Consider the following 26,318-nt stretch of genomic DNA (forward strand, 5'->3'; position numbering starts at 1 on the left):
TAGATTATTGCGGGTAGAATTGCATGTACTGTTTTTAAAGTCCATGATATCCTCAAACAAATTTCAAATGGGTGGGTTTTAATTTATGAAACCGAAACTACTTGCCACCCGGAAGTAAATTTCAGTCGATTCGCGGAAGGCCGGGGAAGTTCTCGGAAAAGACTTGGCAGAAGTTCAGGAAATTAAAGCAACGCCCGGTCGGAAGAAACGGTAAGATTCACTGTATTTCTTTTACTTTTCTGATTTTCAAAAAATGCTCACACTCTCGCGTATCCTGTATAAAGAGCAAGGTACTAAAGGGGGTTGTTTCTATGCGATGCTTTGTTGATTGTTTTGAATGTGTGACAAGGGACCGCTATTTATAGCAACAAAACAGACAAATGTTACATCAAGAGAGCGCGGATCAAAATTCTCCATACACGTTTAAAACTATCGATCAAGATCAAATAGGGATATATATGTTATAGGAAAGCTTGCACGGGTCAAGAAATGCAGAGGGGGGAGGTGTCCGAGGCAAGGGATAATTTTGTTTGCCGGGAGAAGGGGGGGGGGAGAGTTCGAGTCTTACATGAAAGAGCACGGATCAAAACTATCTATTAATCACTATTATATAGGCTACTCGTAACTGTTGGGATGAGGTGGGGTGAAAAAACATGAAGGCAACTGTTGGTATGAGGTGGGGTGAAAAAACATGTAGGAAGATGAGAAATTCGAAAAAAAAAATACACCGTTAATTTTATTAACAATTTTTAAATCTCATAATGTCAATGTATATCAGGGAAATTCAAAATAGAAAACTTTCTGTCTCTGGAGGAATGAAAATAAGACAGTTCATGTTACCTAGAGTTACCTCTCATCGACTGAGAGAGAGAGAGAGAGAGAGAGAGAGAGAGAGAGAGAGAGAGAGAGAGAGAGAGAGAGAATATGTATTTTTGTGTAATCATATACAAAAGGTTCAAACGTAAGTTCTAAAAAGTTCTAAGGTTCGTACCACTGTCTATATTAATATTCAAATCGAAAGTACACAGATAAGCATATGATATATACATACTTGGATAAGTGTACATGTGTATAAATATTTAAACAGTTCTAGCTGGTTATAATTAGGGAAATATAATACAGTCCGGTCGTTCATCCGATTTTCTTTAGACGTTGGGAGGTACAGCTAAGTCTCTAAGATATACTGAACACATGAAAAGACCAATTTAAGACTTCATCATATAACCCTTTCCACCATAGCTTTTGTTCAGTTTGACACGTATACATGTTGGGTATACATGTACTACCCTTTACCAGTGCGTTTATGGATTGTGATGTGCAGTGAGGATTAGAATTTGTGTTGACTTCGGGAGTTTTTTATTAACTCACCTGAGCTGAAAGCTCAAGTGAGCTTTTCTGATCAAAATTTGTCCGTTGTCTGTCGTCGGCGTTGTCGGCGGCGTTGTCGTTGTAAACTTTTCACATTTTCTTCTTCTTCTCCAGAACCACTTGGCAGATTTCAACCAAATTTGGCACAAAGCATCACTGGGTGAAGGGGATTCAAGTTCAAATGAAGGGCCACGCCCTCTTTAAATCTTTAAAGGGGAGATAATTGAGAATTATTGAAAATTTGTTGGTATTTTTCAAAAATCTTCTTCTCAAAAACTATTTGGCCAGAAAAGCTTAAACTTGTGTGGAGGCATCCTCAGGTAGTGTAGATTCAAGTTTGTTCAAATCATGGTCCCCATGGGTAGGGTGGGGCCACAATAGGGAGATCAAGTTTTACATAGGAATATATAGATAAAATCTTTAAAAATCTTCTTCTCAAAAACTATTTGGCCAGAAAAGCTCAAATTAAAATGGGAGCATCCTCAGGTTGTGTAGATTTAAGTTTGTTCAAATCATGGTCCCCGGGGGTAGGGTGGGGCCACAACAGGGGGATCAAGTTTTACATAGGAATATAAAGAGAAAATCTATAAAATCTTCTTCTCAAAAACTATTAGGCCATATAAGCTCAAATTAAAATGAAAGCATCCTCAGGTAGTGTAGATTCAAGTTTGTTCAAATCATAGTCCCTGGGGGTAGGGTGGGGCCACAATAGGGGGATAAAGTTTTACATAGGAATATATAGAGAAAATCTTTAAAAATCTTCTTCTTAAAAACTATTAGGCCAGGAAAGCTCAAATATGAGTGGAAGCATCCTCAGGTAGTATTGATTCAAGTTTGTTCAAATCATGGTACCCGGGGGTATGGCGGTGCCACAATGGGGGAATGGATTTTTATTTAGGAATATATAGAGAAAATCTTTAAAAATCCTCTCTTCAAAAACCATCTGGCCAAAAAAGCTTAAACTTGTGTGGAGGCATCCTCAGATAGTGTAGATTCAAGTTTGTTCAAATCATGGTCCCTGGGGGTAGGGTGGGGCCACAATGTGGGGATAAATTTTTATAAAGGCATATATAGAGAAAATCTTTTAAAAAATCTTCTCAAAAACTATTAGGCCGGGAAAGCTCAAATTGGCGTGGAGGCATCCTCAGGTAGTATAGATATATTAAGTATGTTTAAATCATGGTCCCCATGGGTAGGGAGGGGACACAATGGGGGAATGGATTTTTACATAGAAATATATAGAGAAAATCTTTAAAAATCTTCTTCTCAAAAACTATCAGGCCAGGAAAGGTCAAATTTGAGTGGAAGCATCCTCAGATAGTGTTGATTCAAGTTTTTTTTTTAAAATCATGGCCCCTGGGGTTAGGGTGGGCGACAATGGAGGAATAGAGTTTTACATAGGAATATATAGAGCAAATCTTTAAAAAAAATTTTCTCAAAAACTATTAGGCCAGGAAAGCTAAACTTTGAGTGGAAACATCATCAGATGATATAGATTTAAGTTTGTTTAAATCATGGTCCCAGCGGGGGTAGGGTGAGGCTACAGTTGCGGATGAGTTATTACATAAGAATATATAGAGCAAATTTTTCAAAATCTTCTTTTTTAAAACTATTTGGCCAGAAAAACTTAAACTTGTGTGGAGGCATCCTCGGGTAGTTTAAATTCAAGTTGCTAAATCATAGTCCCTGGGGGTAGGACGGAGCCGCAATGGCGGTATGAATTTTTACATAGGAATATATAGAGAATATCTTTAAAAATATTCTGGGAAAGTTTTCAGTCCAAAAAGCAGTAACTTGTATGAAAGCACAGGTTGTGCATATTAAAGTTTGATGAAACCATGATTCCCTGGAGAAAAGAGGGGCCACAGAATGGGGGGGGGGGGTATAAAGGAATAGATAAAAATCTTCTTACAGGTATAACAACAAAATAGGCTTGGTATTTACCAAAAAAAAATATGTGGATAAAAATTGACAGATTTTAATTTTTTTTTTTGCAAGGTCTACTGTACTAAGTTGTCAAGATATTTTGATTTTGATACTGTTATGTTAATTTGATCAGAGTTAAGGCAATTGTTGCTCAGGTGAGCGATGTGGCCCCTGGGCCTTTTGTTTGATTTGGAACAAAACTGAGGACATAAATCAGGATATGACTTGGCAGACGTTACTATGTAACGTTATCTTTATATATTTATATTTATAATATTCCTGCAATTCTATGAAGTATAAACTAGTGTCATTCTCTCATCTATAAATCATGGAGCTGAGAGATAAACTTGCAATCAATTCAATATCGACTACACTAGTACTGTTTTTGGATAAGGTTTCACGTTCATCGTTTTATGATAACTTTACATTCTTATCCGATATTTGCGATAAACTAACACCCCGATTTTATTTTATATGTAACCATTATAGCATTGGACAACATGCATTCTGCCCATCAAAGTCATTTTCCAAGATGGTAAAGGACAAAATGCCACAAATACATGTAGCACAAACGATGTATTTGCATATTTATACGTAAGGAGACTAATGTCAATTTGTTAGATCGTATAATAACTGAAAAATGATTTTAAATATGTCTTTTGGTGTTTTTTTTTCTGAAATAGACAAACTACTTACAGAAAATATTGTAGTACACATGGGCAAAAGTTTATGATCACGTGATGCTGTTGAATTCGCCCACCAGGCCACGTGCCATGCATTGATTTATTAAACCAGACGATTAGTTGTGTTTTGTGGTTTCATCAAGTACAGAGAAGTTGAAAAATATACATAATGTCACCATAAATCAGCACGTTTAATGAAAGTAAAGTATGTGATTTTAAATTGTCAAATGCGTTGATAAGTAAATTGTCTTTGCTCAAAGTAATTGATGTCAGCACAAAGAATTGAGATAAAAAAAAATCATAAAATGCACTACAAATATCAAATTTAGGAATGTCTCGAAGACTGCAATTGTATAGTTCTAAGATGTTCAATGAAGACTTATGACGAAGTTTGGTATTTTTAATGGATGCTGTAATTCTATGAAGACAAATTCGAAAATTAATGGATTTTTAAAATAAAAATTTGAAATTGATTCTGAGGTTATTTGTAGTGGACATATAAAAATAATATTTTTGTCATAAAATTGTTAAAATTAGAAAGATCAATTACAAAGTAAATGTAATCTGTCAAAAAATGTTAGCCAGTGATTATAATTATGCGTTCAATCATATGAAAAGGTGAGTTTTAGCCCCTTAAGGTCCTTATTAACAAACTGCTGACCTCTAATTATCCGGATGAACTACACATAACCCGTCTAATGTAGTGATTTTAAAATAACACGATTAAAAATTAATGCTTTTGCACAGCTTGATTGTTGCCCCATCCCCCTCCCCCCCCCCCCCCCGAAAAAAATTAGCAACTAAAGAAAAAAGAAAAAAGAAAACCACTAAGCAAGGACCAATTTCATTGTTTGTGGGATGACTGCTATTATTTACCTAAAATGAACTCACTAACAGACTAGTCAGAGATCAAAAACATGTATAAAATGTGCATATAATCATAAATTTCATTCATGTCACTATACGGCTGCGCGATTTCTTCCTTCCTTGTCTAACTTGGAACTTTGAACTCTGATTCAGATTCATTTATTTCAATCTCAAAACCACTATACAATGGTATAAAGAGACTATAATTTACATAAACATGTAAGATTTTATAATTTAATAACAACGGCATACATGAAAATACACGTATTGTTTATTGGTCAACAGCTGTACAGTTCATAGACATATACAATTATTATACTAATATACACATGTTAAAATACATATAAACGGGTCACTTGTAAAAGGCAAGTTTATACATAGAATTTTTTTTTTATCACAAAAGCATTCTGAATATATTTACCTAAATTGCACAAATCCTTTACATTTTGTGTTGACAATAACTGGATTGATTTAAAGACATAGGGTTTAATATAATAAAACTTCTTAAAGGGGCATGGTCACGATTTTGTTCAAATTCTATTTTTAAGTTTAGAAATGCATTTCTAATGATCAAATAAAATTTGAGAGTAATTCTTAGAGTTATAAGCAAGAAACAGGGCTCACAATCATGTCATGTAAGAAAGGCTCGTGCCCTGTTTTTGTTTACATAGGTTCAATAAACCAGTAAAAAATCTTTTTCCAGCTTATATGTCTATCTTTTTATTTTTTAAGCATAGATAAAAACTTCCTAACATTTAAAACATTTGTTTTAGGTTTAAAACTGAAATTTTTACTTCAACGTTCAAAATGTAAACGAACGCTTCGTTTACAAAACGAGGAATTTCAAGCTCTGTAACTCGCTTATAACTCAACAAATGTAAAAATGCCTTTATGAAGCCTTGTGAATATTAAAATCGGAATTTTTTTAAAAACAAAATCGCGACCATGCCCCTTTATGGAATTTTTCTCTTAAATTACAGTAATAGGGACATTTCAATATACAATGATATTCATCTTCTATCTCTGAAGTACATAAAGGACATACACGTCTTTCTAATGGAACATTGCTGTATCTACCGGTTTCGACGGTAAGACAATGAGATGACAATCTTAATTTACATATAAGTTTCTTATATTGTAAAGGAATTCTTTTTGTTAGATATGACTGAAGAGTACAATGACCAGCTAAATATTTATAGATTGTACATTTGGAAGATGCATTTATTTCAGTTAATAGAGACTGTTTATAATTATCAAAAATACGTTGCTTGGCGACTGTAAAAAATGATTTCTGGCTTTTCAAAAAATTGATTTTCCCATAATTCATTAATCCAATACTTGATAACATGTGTAAAGAAAGATAGCCTCATGTTTTAATAATTGTGAAGCACAGAATTAAACTACTGGGGAAGCATATTTTATTTATTTTCCTAATTAATGAACATAGTTTTCTATAAAAAAAAAAAAACAACCAGTGTTTACTATTTAGCATTATATGTATAAAACTAATAGTATTTTTCATTTTGGTATAACTTGCTGATAAGTATTGATCAAAGATTTTGCTAAGACCACCGACTGTTTTCTGAAAATATATGACATTTCCTTCGTATAATTACTAATACTTAGCTCCCATGACAACAAACCTAGATGTCTGAGTGGTCCAATACTGGGGAAGGGTTCAGAAAAAAAGATACGTTTTCAATTAGGTCTCCCATGACTATGACAAGGTATCATATCGTAAATTTTAAATTTACACTCACCAAGTGAATTCAAAATTTTACAACATCACACAAATCTTTAGGAATCCATTGAATATAAAATTATATTATTATTCTAAGTCAACCATGTCTTTGATGTTTATCTGGCAGTTGTGTCGGTACCTACCTTGTTGGTAGAGTTTTTTGGCTAATGAATGCTTTTTTTACCAGGTAACACACCTCTGGTTGACGCAATCATTATTGATGAGGGAGATAATGTTACTTAGAATATCGCCAAAAGATGTCGAACAGTATAGAACTAAAATGAATAAGTTTATCTGATTAAAACATGAAATGTAAACGATTTCCTGTTAAAATATTAGATTTATAAATTAATGCATCTGCCATCTCTCTCTATATAACCTTGAAATCAGTGTCTGCAGTGTGAGTGTGCCGCTTCGGCGGAGCAATAGAATAGAAAATAAGTTTCGCATATCTCCTACGTCTATCATCCCACAAAGTTTTGATGTTTAAGTCTTTACCGTTTCTGAGATTTCACTGAGACAAGTTTTTTTGGTCTCGAAACAGAAAATGGATGACCGGGAATAAAATTTTAAAATAATGAAAAAAAATCCTCCAGGTACTTTCATTCTCTACCATCCCTGAAAATTTTAGGAACATCTATCCAGCCATCTCTAAAAAATTTTGCCGACAAAAAAGGGAAAAATGATAAAAAGAAAGAAAGAAAAAACAGTGCGATCACTATACGATGTATTGTGACGAAAGACCTTTAAAATAATAGGCCCATGGGTTACATAGCTCACCTGAAAAACCCCCATTAATGTACTTTTAAGTTGTATTGTAAGACCCCGATACCCAAAGATCTATCAACTGACAAAGTTTTTTGATATCCTACGCCTCATTTGCCCAAGAAATACATAGAAAAAATTGAAAAGCTTCGGTTCAGGTGAGATAAATAACAAAGAAAAATCTCACTTCCCTGTCAAAACAAACAGGAGGCCAAATAACTAAATCTTTCATTTTTTCTCTCAAAATCATTAATCTGATTTTTTTTCATGCTTCTTTATGAAGCATGAAGAATATCAAATTACACGTATCAATGTATGCTGCTCCCTTTACATACCAAAAACTGAAAATTCATATCAATAAATTTTGAATTAATATTGTCTGTAGATTTCCTTTGTGTTTGTCCCGCAATGGTGATGATATTAGAATTTATCATCTTTTTCTAAAGTAGCCAATGCTGTCATACAGGTTTACAAACTAATGTTATCAAATTTTTTTTTCTTTTCTGTAAGAATGGACCTCCTTCAAAATCAAATATAGATATTATTAAGCGAAAATAGATTTTTCAAAGAGTAAGTGCAAATTCCATTCAGCGCATTTCTGAATAAACCTATTTAGATACATATATGCATAAAATCTATTATTCTAATTAATTCAACAGAAACGTTTTACCACAGCAACAAAACAGCTACATAGAATTCACAACCAAATGTAACCATACCGTTACAGAATAAATTCTAAAATATTGGTTTTTCATACATTAATTTCACAAACAATATTTTTTATTTAATCTTAATTAGAAGTTTACGTATCTCTTTTTTCTGAACTCAGTATTGGACCACTCAGACACCAAGGGTTGTTGTATGACTAGATTTTTAAGTTTTGTGTATATTAATCTTGCTATTGTATGGATTATATTTTGGAATTTATGAATATGAATACAAGTTACTGTGGTTTTATTGATATTCAAAGGTATCGATTTTCGTAGATAAAGTGAAAATCACGCTTTCAAGGATACGTAAATTCGTGGCCAATGAGCCCTATCAATTAAAAATGTAAGTATAAATTGCACTTCAATGAACATTTAATTTCATGGATGAAATTAACAACGAAATCTGCGAAAATTGGTATTCAACGAATATTGGTGAAACCACAGTATAAGTTCATTTCCTTCACCAGGATTCGTTTCTCAGAAAATTGCCATCTCCTCGGATTATAATTACCCTAAGTTGTTATTGTATAAATAAATCTGACACACCCTATTAGATTTCTTTTATATTCATTTCACACATTTTACATTAAAGTTTATGAATGTATATGTTGAAAAGGAACTTACATCCATACATTTACTTCTGCCCCATGTACATGAAAGATAAATTATGTCAAAATGCAAGAAAAGTACGCCAACTTTCAATATCGTTATGTATACCTACAAGAAAATTATTTTGGCATGTGAGTTACCAGTCTTTTTGAGAGAATCTGAGATAATTATGGATAAACTTACTGTCGCCAGTATCGGACATTTTACAAACAAGGTTCAACATAATCATGCATATATGTATTCATGCGACTTGTTAAAAAGTAAAAAAAAAATTGAATTTAGCATAATTGTTTTGCATATTGACACAATTATCCAGCATGCTGACATACTTTTCTTGGACGTTGAAAAAATTCATCTTGCATGTAAGGGGCAAAACAATGTCACCATTATCAATGCTTTCATTGTAATTTCACAATTTTTAGCATTATATATTCTTGAAAACTTGAAAACTTGAAAAACTTGAAAAGTCGATTTTGTATATTCCAGTTTTGCACCCTTCTACGTGATCCTAATTGCTCTATTCAGAATATACACTATGTCTATAAATCTTTTCCGTAAATGCTAACATTTCTTGTGCGGCGGTTTTAAAGAGGATTTTATGGCATCCAATCCATTTTCATAGTTTTTGTTATTATTTACCCTTTGAATCACTTTATTTTGAGAATTCATAATCTCCATTACCTGATGATTTAAACATTTGGTTGCAAATGACTAAATGTGACTTGAGATGAAAACGTAACTGTTAATAGCTTAGAAACAAATGTATAAGACGGACGAAATGGGACTAGAATGCCAACTTAAACACAACTTGAAAGCAACAAAAATCCAGCAAAAATCTCAAACATAACTTAAGAAACAATTGAAAAAACACAAATAGAGAAATGTATTAGAAACAGTGATTCATAAAAGTCATTAAAGTTCGTGGGAACCAATTTTTCGTTGGTCTTTATCATTTACAGCTTCATGGAGACGTTATTTCGTGGATTTATTTTAATGATTATTGAATTAATGCTATATACAATATTCGTTTTGGATGTAGATTCGTGGGTGAGGGGTGTGGGTGGGAGACGCTACAAAAACCACGAAGATTGAGCTACCAAGAATGACACACAGTAATTGAATATTGTTCATTTCTGTTTTGTTACAAATGACAGAAATAAAACAAGTATTATAATTTAATGAACTGGAATGAAATCGGTTAATTAGCTGTCATGATGATAATGATCGACAAAATTCTAAGCTCAAATAAATACAAACAACTTTCACAAGGTTTGAACTATCGATTCTCTAGAGGAGATATCAAACAGGCGAATAAATTGTTAAAGACCTTTTAAAGTCAAGATTTAATGACTTCACAATATGGTTTCGGAGAATCGCAATAACAACAATTTCCATGCAAACTGTGTCACACTCATATAACCCAATATGCCCGATGTCTTTGTGACTTTAATTCCTATTGAAGTTTAGGTTAGTTTTGCAAAATGTTTGGTATCAGGAGTCGTTGATGCAGTTGTCAGATAAATAGTATGTAAAATCCCCTACAAAGTAACGCAAAGAAAATTGTAAGCGTTTGAAGTTTGTTTACAGAGCGCAATAAATAAGTGAACATATGAAGTTTTAATTTAATCCACATTGTCCTACGCATGAGTTTCCCTAACATATGCTGCGCTATTTGATACCTGAAGCAAACAAGTAATCAATAGAAGTAAAACAAGATGCAAACCAAAATCCTTGAGGTGGACTTTCTAACAAATTAGGCTTAAGCTTGAATTTAAAACGAAATCGTCAAGAGATTTACAGGACATAGATAGTTCAAAGATAGGAGTGGGGACGAGGATATTTAAGAAAACTTACTCTAGTGACCTAAAGAGAGAACACGATAAAGTACCCCTCCCCTATCGTACACAAAACTAAAAAAGAAAATTGTAACGTGCAAAGTTAGTATACAAATGTATTATGGCAGCTAGGGTTTTGTTGCGTTTTAAACATTTGTAGATCTATTAGAAAAGAATTGCTTAAAAAGTTTAAAATACACATTTCCCTTTTTTACCTTACGAAATAAATAGTTTTTTGTCCAAAGATTGAGGAAAAAAGTTAGTTGTGATCAGTCGAATCGCATTTGGGTTTGAAATCCGATAATATCTAGTGAGCATGTATGGTAGGATCAATATTCAATAATTTGTTTAAAGCTCCAGATGGAAAAGATATATAATGCAAGATGTTGTCATGACAGGAAACCGTATTGTTATCAGTTTGTAACACTACTTGACACAATGTGACAGGTGTATACGAGCCCAATCGGCGACAGTTTGGATGCATATTTCCGTTATATGGAAAAGTATTGTTCAAACGATTAAAAATAGACCTTGTATGGCCATTGCATTATTAAATTGTTTTCCATTTTTATTGATAGAACAGGCTCTATACATAGCATAACAAATAATGGTAAACACATGTTTTTGTTGTGGTATGAATTGCGCAATATTATTTGCCCGCGGAAAAGAAATTTTTTTTTAAGCAATGCTAGCTAACCACCAAACAGTATTTTCATATTTTGCTAATCACTCTTAAAATGTGTCAGATAAATCAAAGTTGTGATCGAAAGAGAAAAACTTGCATTAACATTCAATATATTCTAAAGTATACTGACAATCTGTATATATGTTTTAGGTAGACTGACAGACTGTGTATATGGTCTATGTAGACTGACAGACTGGGTATATGTTCTATGTAGACTGACAGTCTGTGTATATGTTCTATGTAGACTGACAGACTGTGTATATGTTCTGTATAGACAGACAGTCTGTGTATATGTTCTACGTAGACTGACAAACCGTGTATATGTTTTATGTAGACTGACAGTCTGTGTATATGTTCAGTGTAGACAGTCTCACAGACTGTGTATATGATCTATGCAGAATCACAGACTGTGTATATGTTTTAATCGAAAGAGAAAAACATGCATTAAGATTCAATTTATTCTAAAACATACTGACAATCTGTATATATGTATTAGGTAGACTGACAGACTATGTATATGTTCTGTATATACAGACAGTCTGTGTATATGTTCTATATAGACTGAAAGACTGTGTATATGGTCTATGTAGACTGACAGACAGTGTATATGTTCTATGTAGACTGACAAACCGTGTATATGTTTTTTGTAGACTGACAGACTGTGTATTTGTTCTGTATATACAGACAGTTTGTGTATATGTTCTATGCAGACTGACAGACTGTGTATATGTTTTAATCGAAAGAAAAAAAACATGCATTAAGATTTAATTTATTCTAAAGTATACAGACAATCTGTATATATGTATTAGGTAGACTGACAGACTGTTTTTATGTTCTGTATATACAGACACTCTGTGTATATGTTCTATATAGACTGAAAGACTGTGTATATGGTTTATGTAGACTGACAGACAGTGTATATGTTCTATGTAGACTGACAAACCGTGTATATATTTTATGTAGACTGACAGACTGTGTATATGTTCTGTATATACAAACAGTCTGTTTATATGTTCTACGTAGACTGACAGACTGTTTTTATATTCTATGTAGACTGACAGACTGTGTATATGTTCTATGGAGACTGACAGACTGCGTTTATGTTCTATGTAGACTGACAGACTGGGTATATGTTCTATGTAGACAGACAGACTGTGTATATGGTCTGTGTAGATTGACAGAATGTGTATATGTTCTATGTAGACTGACAGAATGTGTATATGTTCTATGTAGACAGACAGACTGTGTATATGGTCTGTGTAGACTGACAGACTGTGTATATGTTCTATGTAGACTGACAGATTGTGTTTATGTTCTATGTAGACTGACAGACTGGATATATGTTCTATGTAGACAGACAGATTGTGTATATGTTCTGTGTAGACGGACAGACTGTGTATATGTTCTATTTAGACTGACAGACTGGATATATGTTCTATGTTGACTGACAGCCTGTGTATATGGTCTATGTAGACTGACAGACTGTGTGTGTGTTCTATGTAGACTGATGGACTGCGTATATCTTCTATGTAGACTGACAGACTGGATATATGTTCTATATAGACAGACAGACTGTGTATATGTTCTATGTAGACAGACAGACTGTGTATATGTTCTATGTAGACTGACAGACTGTGTATATGTTCTATGTAGAATGACAGACTGTATATATGTTTTATGTAGACTGACAGAATGTGTATATGTATTATGTAGACTGACAGACTGTGTATATGGTCTATGTAGAATGTCAGACTGTGTATATGTTCTATGTAGACTTACATGCTCTGTATATTTTCTATGTAGACCGACAGGCTGTGTATATGTTCTATGTATACAGAACGATTAGATATATGTTCTATATAGACAGACAGACTGTGTATATGTTCTATGTAGACTTACAGACTATGTATATGTTCTATGTAGACTGACAGACTGTGTATATGTTCTATGTATGCTGACAAACTGTGTATATGTTCTATGTAGACTGACAGACGGAGTATATGTTCTATGTAGACTGACAGTCTGTGTATATGTTCTATGTAGACTGATAGACTGTGTATATGTTCTATGAGGACTGACAGACTGTGTATATGTTCTTTGTAGACTGACAGACTGTGTATATGTTCTATATAGACTGACAGACTGTGTATATGTTTTAGGTAGACTGACAGACTGTGTATATGTTCTATGTAGACTGGCAGACTGTGTATATGTTCTATGTAGAATGACATGCTCTGTATATGTTCTATGTAGACTTACAGACTGTGAATATGTTCTATGTAGACTGACAGACTGTATATATGTTCTATGTAAACTGACACATTGTATATATGTTCTATGTAGACTGACAGACTGTGTATATATTCTATGTAGACAGACAGACTGTGTATATGTTCTATGTAGACAGACAGACTGTGTTTATATTTTATGTAGACAGACAGGCTGTGTATGTGTTCTATGTAAACTGATGGACTGCGTATATGTTCTATGAGTACCAACAAGCTGTGTATATTCTGAATGTTTAAAGACAGACTGTGTATATGTTCTATGTAGACTAACAAACTTTATGTATGTTCTACGTAGGCTGACAGACTGTGTATATGTTCTCTGTAGACTGACAGACTGGGTATATGTTCTATGTAGACTGTCAAACTGGGTATATGTTCTATGTAGACTGACATACTGTGTATATGTTCTATGTAGACTAACAAACTGTTTATATGTTTTATGTAGACTGACAGACTGGATATATTCTATTTAGACTGACAGGCTGTGTATATGTTCTGTGTAGACTGACAGACTGTGTATATGTTCTATATAGAATGTCAGACTGCGTATGTGTTCTGTATAGACAGACAGTCTGTGTATATGTTCTATGTATACTGACAAACCGTGTATATGTTCTATGTAGACTGACATACTGTGTATATGTTCTATGTAGAATGTCAGACTGCGTATATGTTCTGTATTGACAGACAGTCTGTGTATATGTTCTATGTAGACTGACAAAGCGTGTATTTGTTCTATGTAGACTGACAGACTGTGTATATGTTCTATGTAGACTAATTGACTGTGTATATGTTTTATGTAGACTGACAGACTGTGTATATGTTCTATGTAGACTGATAGACTGTGTATATGTTCTATGTAGACTGACAGACTGTGTATATGTTCTATGTAGATTTATAGACAAAACTGACAGACTGTGTATATGTTCTATGTAGACTGACAGACTGTGAATATGGTCTATGTAGACTGACAGACTGTGTATATGTTCTATGTAGACTGACAGACTGTGTATATGTTCTATGTAGAATGTCAGACTGGGTATATATTCTATGTAGACTGTCAGACTGTGTATATGTTCTATGTAGACTGAAAGACTGTGTATATGTTCTATGTAGAATGTCAGACTGTGTATATGTTCTATGTAGACTGACAGACTGTGTATATGTTCTTTGTAGACTGACAGACTGTGTTTATGTTCTATGTAGACTGACAGACTGTGTTTATGTTCTATGTAGAATGTCAGACTCTGTATATGTTCTATGTAGACAGACAACCTCTGTATATATCTTCATGACTGATAGACAGATTGTACTTTATTCCATAAGATTGTCGCCTCTCATTATATTCTATGATGATTGATAGTCTGTCGATATCTGTAGTTAAAACTGACATGTGTTATAATTTTCAACAAATACAGTTACCCTGCAATTGTGAAGACTGTCAAACTACTGTAGATTACTATTTAAATGCGAGGAATAAATATCTGCGTAAAATTCGCGAGGGACACATCTCGCGAATTTTAAAATCTTTTTTTTTTCAGACATATGTTCACAAGATAAAACTACGACACAAATTTGACATTTTATGTTCCCGCAATTTGATAGAAAACGATCGAATCGCGGAATAAATTGCTCGCTTGAAATAGCGAATCTAAAGTATTTATTTTACTTGGTGTCTTTATTTATCCTGAATTTTAATGCAATCTTTTATAATTGAGACACTGTAATAACTTTGAAGGCAGATTTTATAACTATAAAATGCTTTGTAGTATTTCTAATTTAGTCTAGTAAAAGAAATATCTTTAAATTATAACTTATCAGCATAGATAGGTGCGGATCAAGATCATTTACCTAGAATAAAGGAGGTAAAAAAAATCTTCCTGTGTTGAATATGATAAATATAACCTGATAAAAAGACATTTTCGGTAATTGGTCGGAATCCAGATTCAAATACTACTTAAGGTTATTCGTTGCCAAAGAATAAATATATAACAAGAATAGAATCGAAGCTTTAACAGATTTATTTCTTATTTCATTCAATATATTCAAATCGTGACAAAACTCTGTCCATAAATTCTTATAAATAAATGGATGATAGTTAAACATGGAATGAATTCTTTTAAGCTATATGTCCAAATTTTTATTGGACTGGAATGATTAACGTCTTGCTGACGAAGGGATTTGCAAAGAAATGGCACTTCTGGAAAATGATTGATTGCAATAGAAAAAACTGTACAAAAATAGCAATCATTTCACTTCTACTATTAACATATTATGTAATATTGACAAATGATTAGTTATGCATGTAAGGTATAAAACATTCATAATACTAAAGTACAAATTGTGCAGCACACATACAGAATTAAATGCATTTTCCAAATCTGATGAAATGAAATAAAAGTTAGCAAATGAACAGAACACACCTTTTAATGCCCATTTAAAAGTTTCTTCTAATATTCAAATGCCAAAATGATACACTTGATAAACAATACAAAATATAATAGTTTTATTACCATGAGTAAACGACTTTCTCTAAGATAAAAGTAAAAGTGACCATTTACACAAGATCAGCAGTATGAGCAACTTAATCATTTTAGCACAGGTACAATGAAGAGATCCATTATAAATAAATACGCATAAAATCATCAAATACAATTAATCAACACCATTACACAGGTTTACAAAACAATCCAAATCTTTCAACTTGGTTGTTAAAATATAGTCTTTTTGTACTGTAAATACAAACAATTTATTCGTTATCATTGTCATTTTACCTTTATATGTATGAACACTTTTAAATATAGGTAAAAAAACGATAAAGTAAACATTAATTCTCCATAATTATTATATCCGTAGCTGATTGCTTGGACACAGCAGAAGAGTTCTTGCACTGGTGTTGATGGGTGACCCAATGTTTTAGCTATAATAAAAGAGAAGAAGATAAAAAAGAATAAATTAAACGAGATAAAAATAAAAGGAAATACGTAATTAAGAAAATGGTGACCTTCTACTTACTTGGCATTGAGGAGAACAGTACCAGAACAGTTGACACTTGGAACAGAGATACAAAGCAAACTTAGAACACACGATACACTTTCCATTGACGTTCATATGCACGTTTGGTTTTGTCTGTTGCGGAGATTGCGTAATAAGGACCTCAGCGTTGAGAGGTATTTTCTGAGTGTCGTGGTCGACTGTCGGATGTACTGTTGGGGGGACCCTGACCGAGGAGGCGGGGGCTAAAGGGCGCATATAACTGCGAGGTCGCATAGTTGGTTGGAGGGATGAAATAGCGGCCTGCTAAAAATGAAAGATGTTTAGTTGTGAAAAACTGTTGAAGAAAAGAAAATTAAAATAAGTTTAACACTAATTTGTTTTTAAAATCTCAAAATTGTCACGATTAAAGCGAGTTAAAAGAAAAAGTTTAAAACAATATGCACAAAAAACCAAAAATTTAGAAACTAAAACTAAAATGATGTGACAATCAGTAACGGAACATAACAAGAAAAGGCTAAAATATGAACAGTAACCCAACATGCTCATGAAACTTGTCTACCAAAAAAATAAAGAATTGTCTTCCGAGAATACCATGATAATGGACATATTAAAAGAGAGTGAAATGATAACCAAAATGCTATAAACAACAACAGTTTTCCTTGAATGCTGTGGAATAGTTTAAATTCGTTGGGGCTAATTTTCGTGGATTGTGGTTTTTTTTTTGCTCATTTGAGGGAATGTAATTTCGTGGATATTTTTAATTTTAGTTTCAGAAAGAAAAAAAACTCTTTCTTAATTTGTTTCGTTGATGATGTAAATTCGTGGGAAAGGGCTACCAGCATTTACCACGAAGATTGAACCACCATGAATTTTAAGGATTCCACAATAATGATTAATTTATCTTTACAGGTGCAAGAGAAAACTCGAAGAAGATGCTTGGGAGAAACAATCTGAGTTCATAAGATATAAAAAACCCTTTACTTTTATCAATTTCATGTACAGATGCAAATAGTTGAATTCAAAGTGTTTCAACGATTTTTAAACAACACGACATTTAGTTAGAATATTTAAGGAATTTGTTTTAAATGTCAGATCCTCTGTTTTACTTAATAAATAAAAAAAGCATTTTGTTGTATCTTAATTACGTTTTCAGTGTTATTAATTTATTCTATCATTATTATTGTTATTGTCATTATTGTATGTTATAAGCGTTATCAAATATATCATTATCATGAATACAAATTTATATTATTGTACTTTTGTATGCATTGAGATGAAGTAAAAGGCATAGAAAAACCTGAAATTTATTCCATGGATGGACAGCCATCCATGAAATTAATTTCAAATTTGTTTGTTTTTTTTTGTATCTCTTGCATAATAATTACAAAGTCAAAAATTCATAAATTTCGTTATATGAAATATAAAACAAACCTACGATGAACGACTTTAATCTTTTACATTTATGTATCTATACATTATTTTCTTACAAAAGGAATATGTAGTAAAAATGTGAGACAGAAACTAAAGGTGAGCCTTTATGGCCCCGAGGCCAGGTTGCAATTAGTTTTTAATATCCTCTTTGAGATTATTAAATTTTCAATAATTGGCAAGTAATCACGTAAACACAATTTCATTTGCAATTTTTTGGCATTGGAATTTTTTAATAAACGATTCAATTCTGGATACTGTGGTTTCATTAATATTCAAGGATATCAAATTTCGTGGATAAACTGAAAATCACAATTTCAAGGATACGTAAATTCGTGGCCAATGACCCTATCAATACAAAATATTAGTAGAAATTGCAGTTCAATGAATATTTAATTTCATGGATAAACTTAAAATCGAAATCAACGAAAATTGGTATTCAACGAATATTGATGAAACCACAGTAGTATAGAAGTAATTAGTTTGCATTTAAAATCAATAGCAATAATTGCGCATGTGTATAGTTCCTTTTTCCTTTGTGTTTTTCATTTTCTAAGTTAATGAGGATTTCTTGAGCGTAAACCCTGATTTGGAAAATTTGCAAAAAATCTTTTAATGAAAAAGCAGTTTTAATAACAAAGCCAATATGAAAAACGTCAATTTTTTTTGAAACTTTACTATCTAAGAGATGCGATTGGCTTGTGATGATATGAACCCACCTTTTTAAACTTAAAATATCGTTTGCTCGATAGTCCCTTCCGCGTAGACTTTATTTGGACTTGATTGCAAAAATGTATGGATTACAAAGGTAGGTAACGATTTCTGATTTATAATCGTAAAATGAATACATGTAGGCCATTAGTCAAGATACATGTAAAACTTCAATGGGATAATATATGTATTACATATATACATATTGTATTTGTATTAATGTCTTAGCATGGCCGTTCTCTCTGCATACCTGTAAATTTGCTTACACTGATTATGCATTTAATAATATATTGCCTATTAACCATAACGTTTTGAGCTAATAAACTAAAGAACCAGAAATGCATCTGATTTTTCATACCTAGTGTGAAGGACACTAGTAACTTCTTTTACGTATAACTTTCTATTATCAATCGGTTTAAACAATATATATTTCGACGCCAAGAAGGTTTTATAACTATCTATGAACTGTGAAAATTACTATTACTATTGGATAAATCATATTGACCACTATTTTTTCGAGAAACTGTGTAGAAAGTTGGTGTAATTTTTACCCGATATCATATTCCGGGAAAAGTTTCAATATTATATATAACAAATATTCATTTAACCATTTTGTATTACTTATAACTTACTTTATATTTGTATCTATGTCTTTCTAAATATTAAAAGAATAAATCTTTTTTTTAAACATTTATTTGGCTTTACTTCAGTTTTCTTGATTATATGTAACCATAATAAATGCCTTTATTTCCTCAAAAACTTTCCAATAAAGAGTTGTCAAATTACCCAAGATTAGAAAGTTTCTTCTCAATAGGGGAAAGAGGCACTTGCTAGATAGATTATTTAAGCACACAATGATATTCAATTAATTTTGTTTTCTTTATCTTAATTATAAAAAAAATCCAACATAGAAAAAGTTCTTTATAGTTTCAAGGATAGTTTGTTTTCAGACATTGCTTTGTACGAGTATTAATTAGTTATCCTAAGTGTAATTTGTGTAATACTAGAGAATAACATTATCACAAAATCATCTGCAATGTACCTCTGTCCAGTTTTATCTCGTATTTTGGTTTGTTTTAGTTAAATTTAGATTTTGAATACTCATGTGAGTTGTGGATATCAAAATAGTATAAATTAAATCATTTCAGTCAATGTTGTTATGTTGTGCCACATGCAATTATAAAATTAGTACGGCACATTTCTTATTTACAGACCACATATTGACCTATCATTGCTATTTCACGAAATAAAGTTCTAGAAATAAAAATCATGCAATGAAATAATATCTTGTTCTTCTAATAATAATTATCTAACGATGTGCAAAAGACAATTCAAAAATAAACTTTATACAATATAGTTTATAATTTCAAATTATTATGCACAGAACACAAGAACATAGAATGAATAAAGCATGCAAAAATAAATTTAACACCAATGAAAATTGACATTCATAGAAATACCTCTCAACTTTGCTTGAGATACGATATTGCTAGTCTATAATGAGTTGAATAGAATACAAAACATTCCATTGTACCAAACTTAAAAGCTTACAATGTGAGAGAAATGTGAAATCAGAAGGCCAACTTATGAAGTTAGGGTTTCTACGACCTGATCCAACCTCTAAATGATGCATCGACTGGCAGCAAAATAAAAGCATGAAGGATTTTATGCTATATTACAAATTTGTAAATTATGTCATGCTATCAATAACCGTTAAAACGAAAAAAAATAAAACTAAAAAAATCCCATGAAAATACAAATAAACTTCAAAATGTTTGATACAATAACTGTACAGTATTTGCAACAAAACAATTATTGTCCAGTTCTGTTAAACGAAGTACGCTACCTGAACGTATGACTCTCGTTGCGGATCTTCTGTGGTTCTGGCAGCCGTAATCGGAATATGTCGTAGAATTTGACCATTTTCTAAACTTTGCACTCCATTAGAGTAAGTGGTTCGAGTATTTGATTGAGTTGGACTAACGATACCTAAAATATAATAGATAACAAATGCCTAGTTTGTTTGACCGAGGGTAGCAAAATCTGGTCATGAAAACTGCAAAGAAAAAGCAACAAATCACTTAACATTGAACTTTACCTGGCACAGGTCTGATTGGCGTTCCTTGTTGGATCGACCCGGTGTTATGGTATGTGCTCCTCGGAAAAGACGAACCATAAGTGTGGTATGCTTGTCTTCCATCCATTGGTGGCTGCTGCCCATTCCCTAACGCTGTAGCTCCAAGGAGTCGAACAGCATGGGGACGAATCATGCTAGGATTAATAAGACGAGTGCTACATTTGGTCACTCTATCTAAGGACTGATTTTGAGGACTAGTCATTCCTCCATAAGAAACTGGTCTTATCAATTGATTGGGGTATGTATTAGGCGGATACTGATTTACTCCTCTGATATCTTTTGATTTTGTATTATGCAATTGGTGTGCATTTGATGGATGAAAAACATGTCTGGTTGAGTAAGATTCTTCAGCCTGTTGAGGCTCTCGAATCACAGAGATATCTCTTGTCTTACTGACATCATGTTTGATGTTTATATCTTGTTTTTGTCTCTTTGCTGCTAAAGCTCGACTAAGCTCTCGTTGAATTTCGACTTCTGAGTCAGTGTTCCTCTGAGAGAGATCAATGTAGGTGTTTCCTTGTGCATTGGGATTAAAACTATGTTTCACACTGTTAGTCGGCCTAGAATTGGTTATAGTACTAGTTATGTGTATAGCAGACGGTCTTGCATCTGAATAGGAGAGTGGATTATTTAAACCATTTTGGTTAAAACATGATACTGGAGCTGAAGATGCCCTGGTGTCACAACTTTTCTCTGTTTCGTGAGCATGTGGAATGTTGTTTGAACCGATACTAGCATCTTTTCTAGAAACATCATTCCTGACGGATGGCAACTGAGAATGAGCACTAGTTGAGCGTTTACTATCGACACAGGATTTAGGAGAATGTAAAGGGGTTTTTCGAGTACTATATGCACTGTATGTAGAACAGTCAATCGGGGTTTGGGAATGGGATCGATCCATCTTATCTAAAAGTTCTCTAATGTTTTGTTTGGGCCTTTGGTGGGCTGGAGGAGGACTGTTCATTTCCATATTGAAACTCTTTTGTCTGTCCATATTCCTTAGTTTTTCATTCAGAACTCGTTTGATTTCCATCTCTGAGTTGTTCTGTTGAATTTGTTGAAGATCTTTAAGCTTTTTCTCGCGGAGCTTTTTCACCATTTCTGCCTCCCGAGCTTTTTCCGCAGCTAATTGATCTAGTTCTTGAAATTCCTTTAGAGTTTTCTGAAGTTGATGATCAATATCGTTTTTGACCCTTGCAGCTATGATTTCTTTAAATTTATTAATGTCCATTACTGGGGAACCTTGGATTTTGGGACTTTTAATAGGGACATGATCAGGTATAGGGGGTTCAGAGTTTATCTTATCTTGTTCAACTATTTCCTCACACTCCACCAGTCTCCTCTTTCTTGCATTGGTTACATGTCCATCTACCTGATTTGCAGACACTCCACATCCTATATTAGATGTCACTATTAAAGTGGAGTCAGGAATAGAACTAGACTTTGTGACTACATCACAAGCATTGCCCACTTCCATTGCTGAGGTACAAACATTTGCGATCGTTCTTTGATCTTCCCCAGCAGTAGAGCAGGTTCCATTCCCTCTGGTATCTACCTCATCGTACGCGTCAACTGTGTCCTCGTCTACATCAGGCGCTTTAATGAGATGTGGCACGGGAGGTAGGACGTTGTCGGTAGATTTTTGTGTCTGTTCAATCTGCTCATCAACAGAGAGGGCGAATTCTCCAGTACCATCACATGTCTTTTTAGTTTCATCTGCCTCAATGGAACCATTTTCTGTGTCAAAATAAACATTTTCAAGATTGTAGTTTTAAAGCAATTCATATCATGATACCTACGAAATAGAATGAAAATATGTAAAAAAAAAAAATATAACACCTTTCATCTGACTGATATCTTGATTTTCTGTTAAATCGTCTGATGTTGTACAATCGTCAGAAGGAATACGGGTATCCATTTCTTGGTGATTCTGGTCCCCGTCAGTGACAATCTGAAGTCTAAAGATACAAGAAATAAGAAAGACTCAAACAATAGAACTATAAATTAAAATCCAAAATAAGAAAACGGTCAATCTATACGTGTTCATCTCAGAAAACCCAACACAAAACAACGCCCTTCTTCCCCCCGTAATATATATATATATATTTATTATACTTTCATGTTAAATACTGAAATCTGATTGGTTTAGACGCAGTTGATAATCCGTTCTATTACCCTCAGCGTTAGCAACTCACTTAGCAACGGGTAACACAACGAATTGTTACAATTATGCGCGTAAATTATGCGCGTACGGTTCGCCGTAGAATTCACGTCATTTCTACATAAAAGCAATATAAAAATTCTCTAAAATTAAGACATTCAGTATAATAAAACAAATAGTGCCTGTTTGGGATAACAGTTGAAATTGACACCCCTCAAAAACCTTTGTCAACCTCCGCTTCGCGTCGGTTGACAATGGTTTCCTCGGGGTGTCAATTTCAACTGTTACCCTCCCAAACAGGCACTATATATATATATATATATATATATATATATATATATATATATATATATATATATGTATGTATGTATGTTTATATATATACACTTTATAGTGAGTGAACAACTGAATAATTATTTACTTTTAACTACAGATTTCAATATTGTCAAATATATAATAACTTAGAAAACATATATTTCATTCATTACGTGGAATACACTCTGGTGATTTTTACAATTAATAAGTAATCTTGAATACTTTTTTTAACAAGCTGTAAGTGTAAAATGTTTCAAACTGATTACTGGAGTAGTTATGTGTACCCAGTAACACTCTCGTTACATAACTTGTTTTGGAAAAACCTCATGAGACATCTACTCCCGAGTATAACACAGTCGTACCTGTCATCTTCTGCCTGTTCTTCTTGTTTGTCAGCCGGATCAATGGAAATCGACGCATTAACCCGAGGCTCAGGGGTAAGAGCTATAGGATATTTAGGGCTGGAGTTTTCTACGTCTACCACAGGTTCCTGGGTGGTGATTTGCTTTTTCTCCGTAAAATGCTCCAGTGTTTCTATTGACTGCATTTTCCCCTCGTCTAATGAATATTCATATATTTCAGGTGAGGTGTTGGTGTCTTGGGATGGATCCCTTGCTGTTTCTTCGGTTTTGTATTTGTTTTCTAACCAGTTGTGTCGTGGAAATTCTTGTATCAATCTTTCCATATCATTTGATGCCAGAAAAGGCTTATTTTTCATTGCTGCGCCGCACTTAACATTCCGCCGTCTTTTCGGTGGAAGAATTTTTGGAAGATCATCTTCGTCTAAAATATTGAAACCAATAAATTTAAACAAATATTTTTTTTCATTTTACCTGATGAAGAATTATTCGTATTTCAATCAAATGTTTACGTAATATGCTTTTAGTATTTTTAATGTAAATGTTGAAATAACAATGAGGAAGAGAAACTGTAACTTTATACGATCTGATAGACCCCTTAACGGTAACTGCGGTACTGCTCTTTTATTATCGTTTTACTAACAGCGTGCCAGTTTGCTTGTCGGGCCGTGCTAAAATTTTGTACGCTGATTATCATATTATTCATCGGTTGGTTGTTCGATTTCATTGAAGTTAATACTAATTTGCATATTAAACACAGCAATGACATTACATGGTTTTATTTTTGGTAGTGAATATCAACACGTGGACAGTCCAAAGCTTGTTATTTGTTAAATGTATTAAATATATATGCTTAGAAATAAGTGATTTCAAGTATTATGTCTACATCATTTTACTCGGACCTCCTCGACGGGGTCTTCTGTATATGGTACTAACAGTTACATAACGTTTCATCCATTTTTCATATCGGTAACAAAACGCTAGAAAGGGGAAGATTGACAATGTATTCAAATGAAATAAACGTCATCCACCGTTTTTACTTGTTTAAAGAACGTCGCATCAATCGAATACTCCCCAGTAAATCTATTTATACTGGGAGCGTAAGCGCTCTAGCATGAAATAACCAGTCTTGTAGTAAACCAAATATTACGGAAACTATCGGATACGTAAAAAAATAAATTCAACAAATAAGAAGCTTTGGACTGTCCACGTGTTGATATTCACTACCATACGTCAGGTAATGTCATTGGTCAGTGCGTATCTAGGTTTAATGTTTGATATGCAAATTGTTTCATTTACGACGTTTATATATCGACTTAGTTAAACTTCAGCAAAGTATATCAATTTGCCCTGCAAGAGAGCAGTACCACAGTTATCGGAAAGGGTCTTTTTGTACAACTAAATGATAAACTCATCAAGTATCCGCATGTACCAATTTTCATTGGATTACATATCATTTGACGAAGAACTAAAAACTTTCAGATTACGTCAGAATGGTTAAATTTTTCCAAAAGGTGACACATAATTTTGGTAGAACCCGACACTTGACTTACCGTTGTTTTTGTAAAACATTTTTTTTTTATACGTCAACAACTTATATAACATTCTACATATCAAAGGTCTATGGACGCAATCGTTCATTTAGGTATAATAAAAGTAAAAAAAATGAAAAGGTTAGATATCTGTAAATTATCAGGATATTTTAATATAAATTAGTTGAACTGATTAAATTGAATTTTTTCCCATTAAACAAGGTAAGATAAAAAACATAGTTTGAACTGGCATTCTACAACGTTTTTAAAATGGTTGGTTTAACATCAGATTGGAGAGGGGATGAGACTTGGGAGCCATTGTCGATTGCATTAAAAAACCAAGATACATAAATATAACTATACATAATTAAGTTCAAAGGATTGTGTCCAAGGAACAATGAAAAATACCTTTTTCACATGAACCCAAAGATAACATTTTTATAGAACTTCCTTGCTCATCGTATAGGTAACTATTCACTAAGTTTGCTGTCAGATGCAACTAAGTAATGAATATATTATTTATTGACTGCAAACAGCAAAGCAATAAGTTTTCTGAATAAAGCATTTGATATGAAATATTAAAAGTACTACTTCCCACCCTCTAACGTAAAACAAAAATCTGACAATCCTTTCTTGATGATAAAAAATCGGCATTAAATAAGGTAAAGATATGTATTTTATTTCCATAGTAATGCATTGAAATGTAGAACTGATTCAACAACAAAATAAAAAATCTAGTTTTCATGATTGATTGTCAATCAGTAAACCACGCGACTGAAGGCGCCGACCGGAAGAGAACATATTTAAGAGCTTTATAATGAAAAAGAGTATAGTAACATACCTCAATGAAAAAAACCCCCTTTAAACCTTTTCGGAAAAACAACACTACAGCAATGACCATATCAAAACGACCTTGCAGTATTTCTTTAAGTTTGTTACTGTTGAAGGGACATCAGTTAGAGATAGTATCTAACTAGGTTATCGTCAATTTCAATATTGCGATTCAACAGAGGTGACAAGATAATAATGTTAAGGACACGTGTTGGGAGAAACAGATATTCTTATCGAAAGCAACGATAAACTGTTGTACCAAGGTGCAAGGTCTGCTCCTAATCAATTGCAACTTTAAGACATCGCCATATCTATTTCAGAATCTATATCTGCGATAACAAATACTACGGGAACAAATAAATCGATAAAT

The 26,318-nt window shown here is 33.0% G+C and overlaps 2 protein-coding genes and 1 long non-coding RNA gene across 16 annotated transcripts in view; 2 read left to right on the plus strand and 1 right to left on the minus strand.

Moving 5' to 3' along the window:
* Nucleotides 1-19,930, plus strand: LOC117692597 (uncharacterized). 2 transcript variants are annotated; one of them, XR_004603920.2, is made up of 3 exons: nucleotides 1-210; nucleotides 5,825-5,932; nucleotides 17,384-19,930. It is a non-coding gene; the product is annotated as an uncharacterized lncRNA (long non-coding RNA). The 2 variants fall into 2 exon arrangements; XR_004603919.2 differs by lacking the exon at nucleotides 5,825-5,932.
* The window catches only part of LOC105339124 (dihydroorotate dehydrogenase (quinone), mitochondrial), a 270,339-nt gene that overhangs the window by 121,342 nt on the left and 122,679 nt on the right, over nucleotides 1-26,318 (plus strand). The gene's annotated exons all lie outside the window — the stretch shown is intronic.
* Nucleotides 15,483-26,318, minus strand: part of LOC105337439 (uncharacterized) — a 26,842-nt gene continuing 16,006 nt past the window's right edge. For 10 of the 13 annotated variants that reach the window (XM_034481004.2, XM_011442159.4, XM_011442156.4 and 7 more), the window contains 6 exons: nucleotides 23,589-24,009; nucleotides 22,590-22,708; nucleotides 20,712-22,487; nucleotides 20,460-20,602; nucleotides 16,493-16,777; nucleotides 15,483-16,397 (listed from right to left, as the gene is read on the minus strand). In XM_034481004.2, the coding sequence (XP_034336895.2) occupies nucleotides 16,305-16,397; nucleotides 16,493-16,777; nucleotides 20,460-20,602; nucleotides 20,712-22,487; nucleotides 22,590-22,708; nucleotides 23,589-24,009 (2,837 nt within the window). In that variant the 3' untranslated portion in view covers nucleotides 15,483-16,304. Of the gene's footprint in view, nucleotides 16,398-16,492; nucleotides 16,778-20,164; nucleotides 20,250-20,459; nucleotides 20,603-20,711; nucleotides 22,488-22,589; nucleotides 22,709-23,588; nucleotides 24,010-26,318 lie in introns of those variants that run through there. The other 3 variants (XM_011442158.4, XM_066078182.1, XM_066078181.1) reach the window with 3 other exon arrangements.

The sequence above is a fragment of the Magallana gigas genome, chromosome 3 (assembly GCF_963853765.1).
Source record: "Magallana gigas chromosome 3, xbMagGiga1.1, whole genome shotgun sequence".
Lineage (NCBI taxonomy): Eukaryota > Metazoa > Mollusca > Bivalvia > Ostreida > Ostreidae > Magallana > Magallana gigas.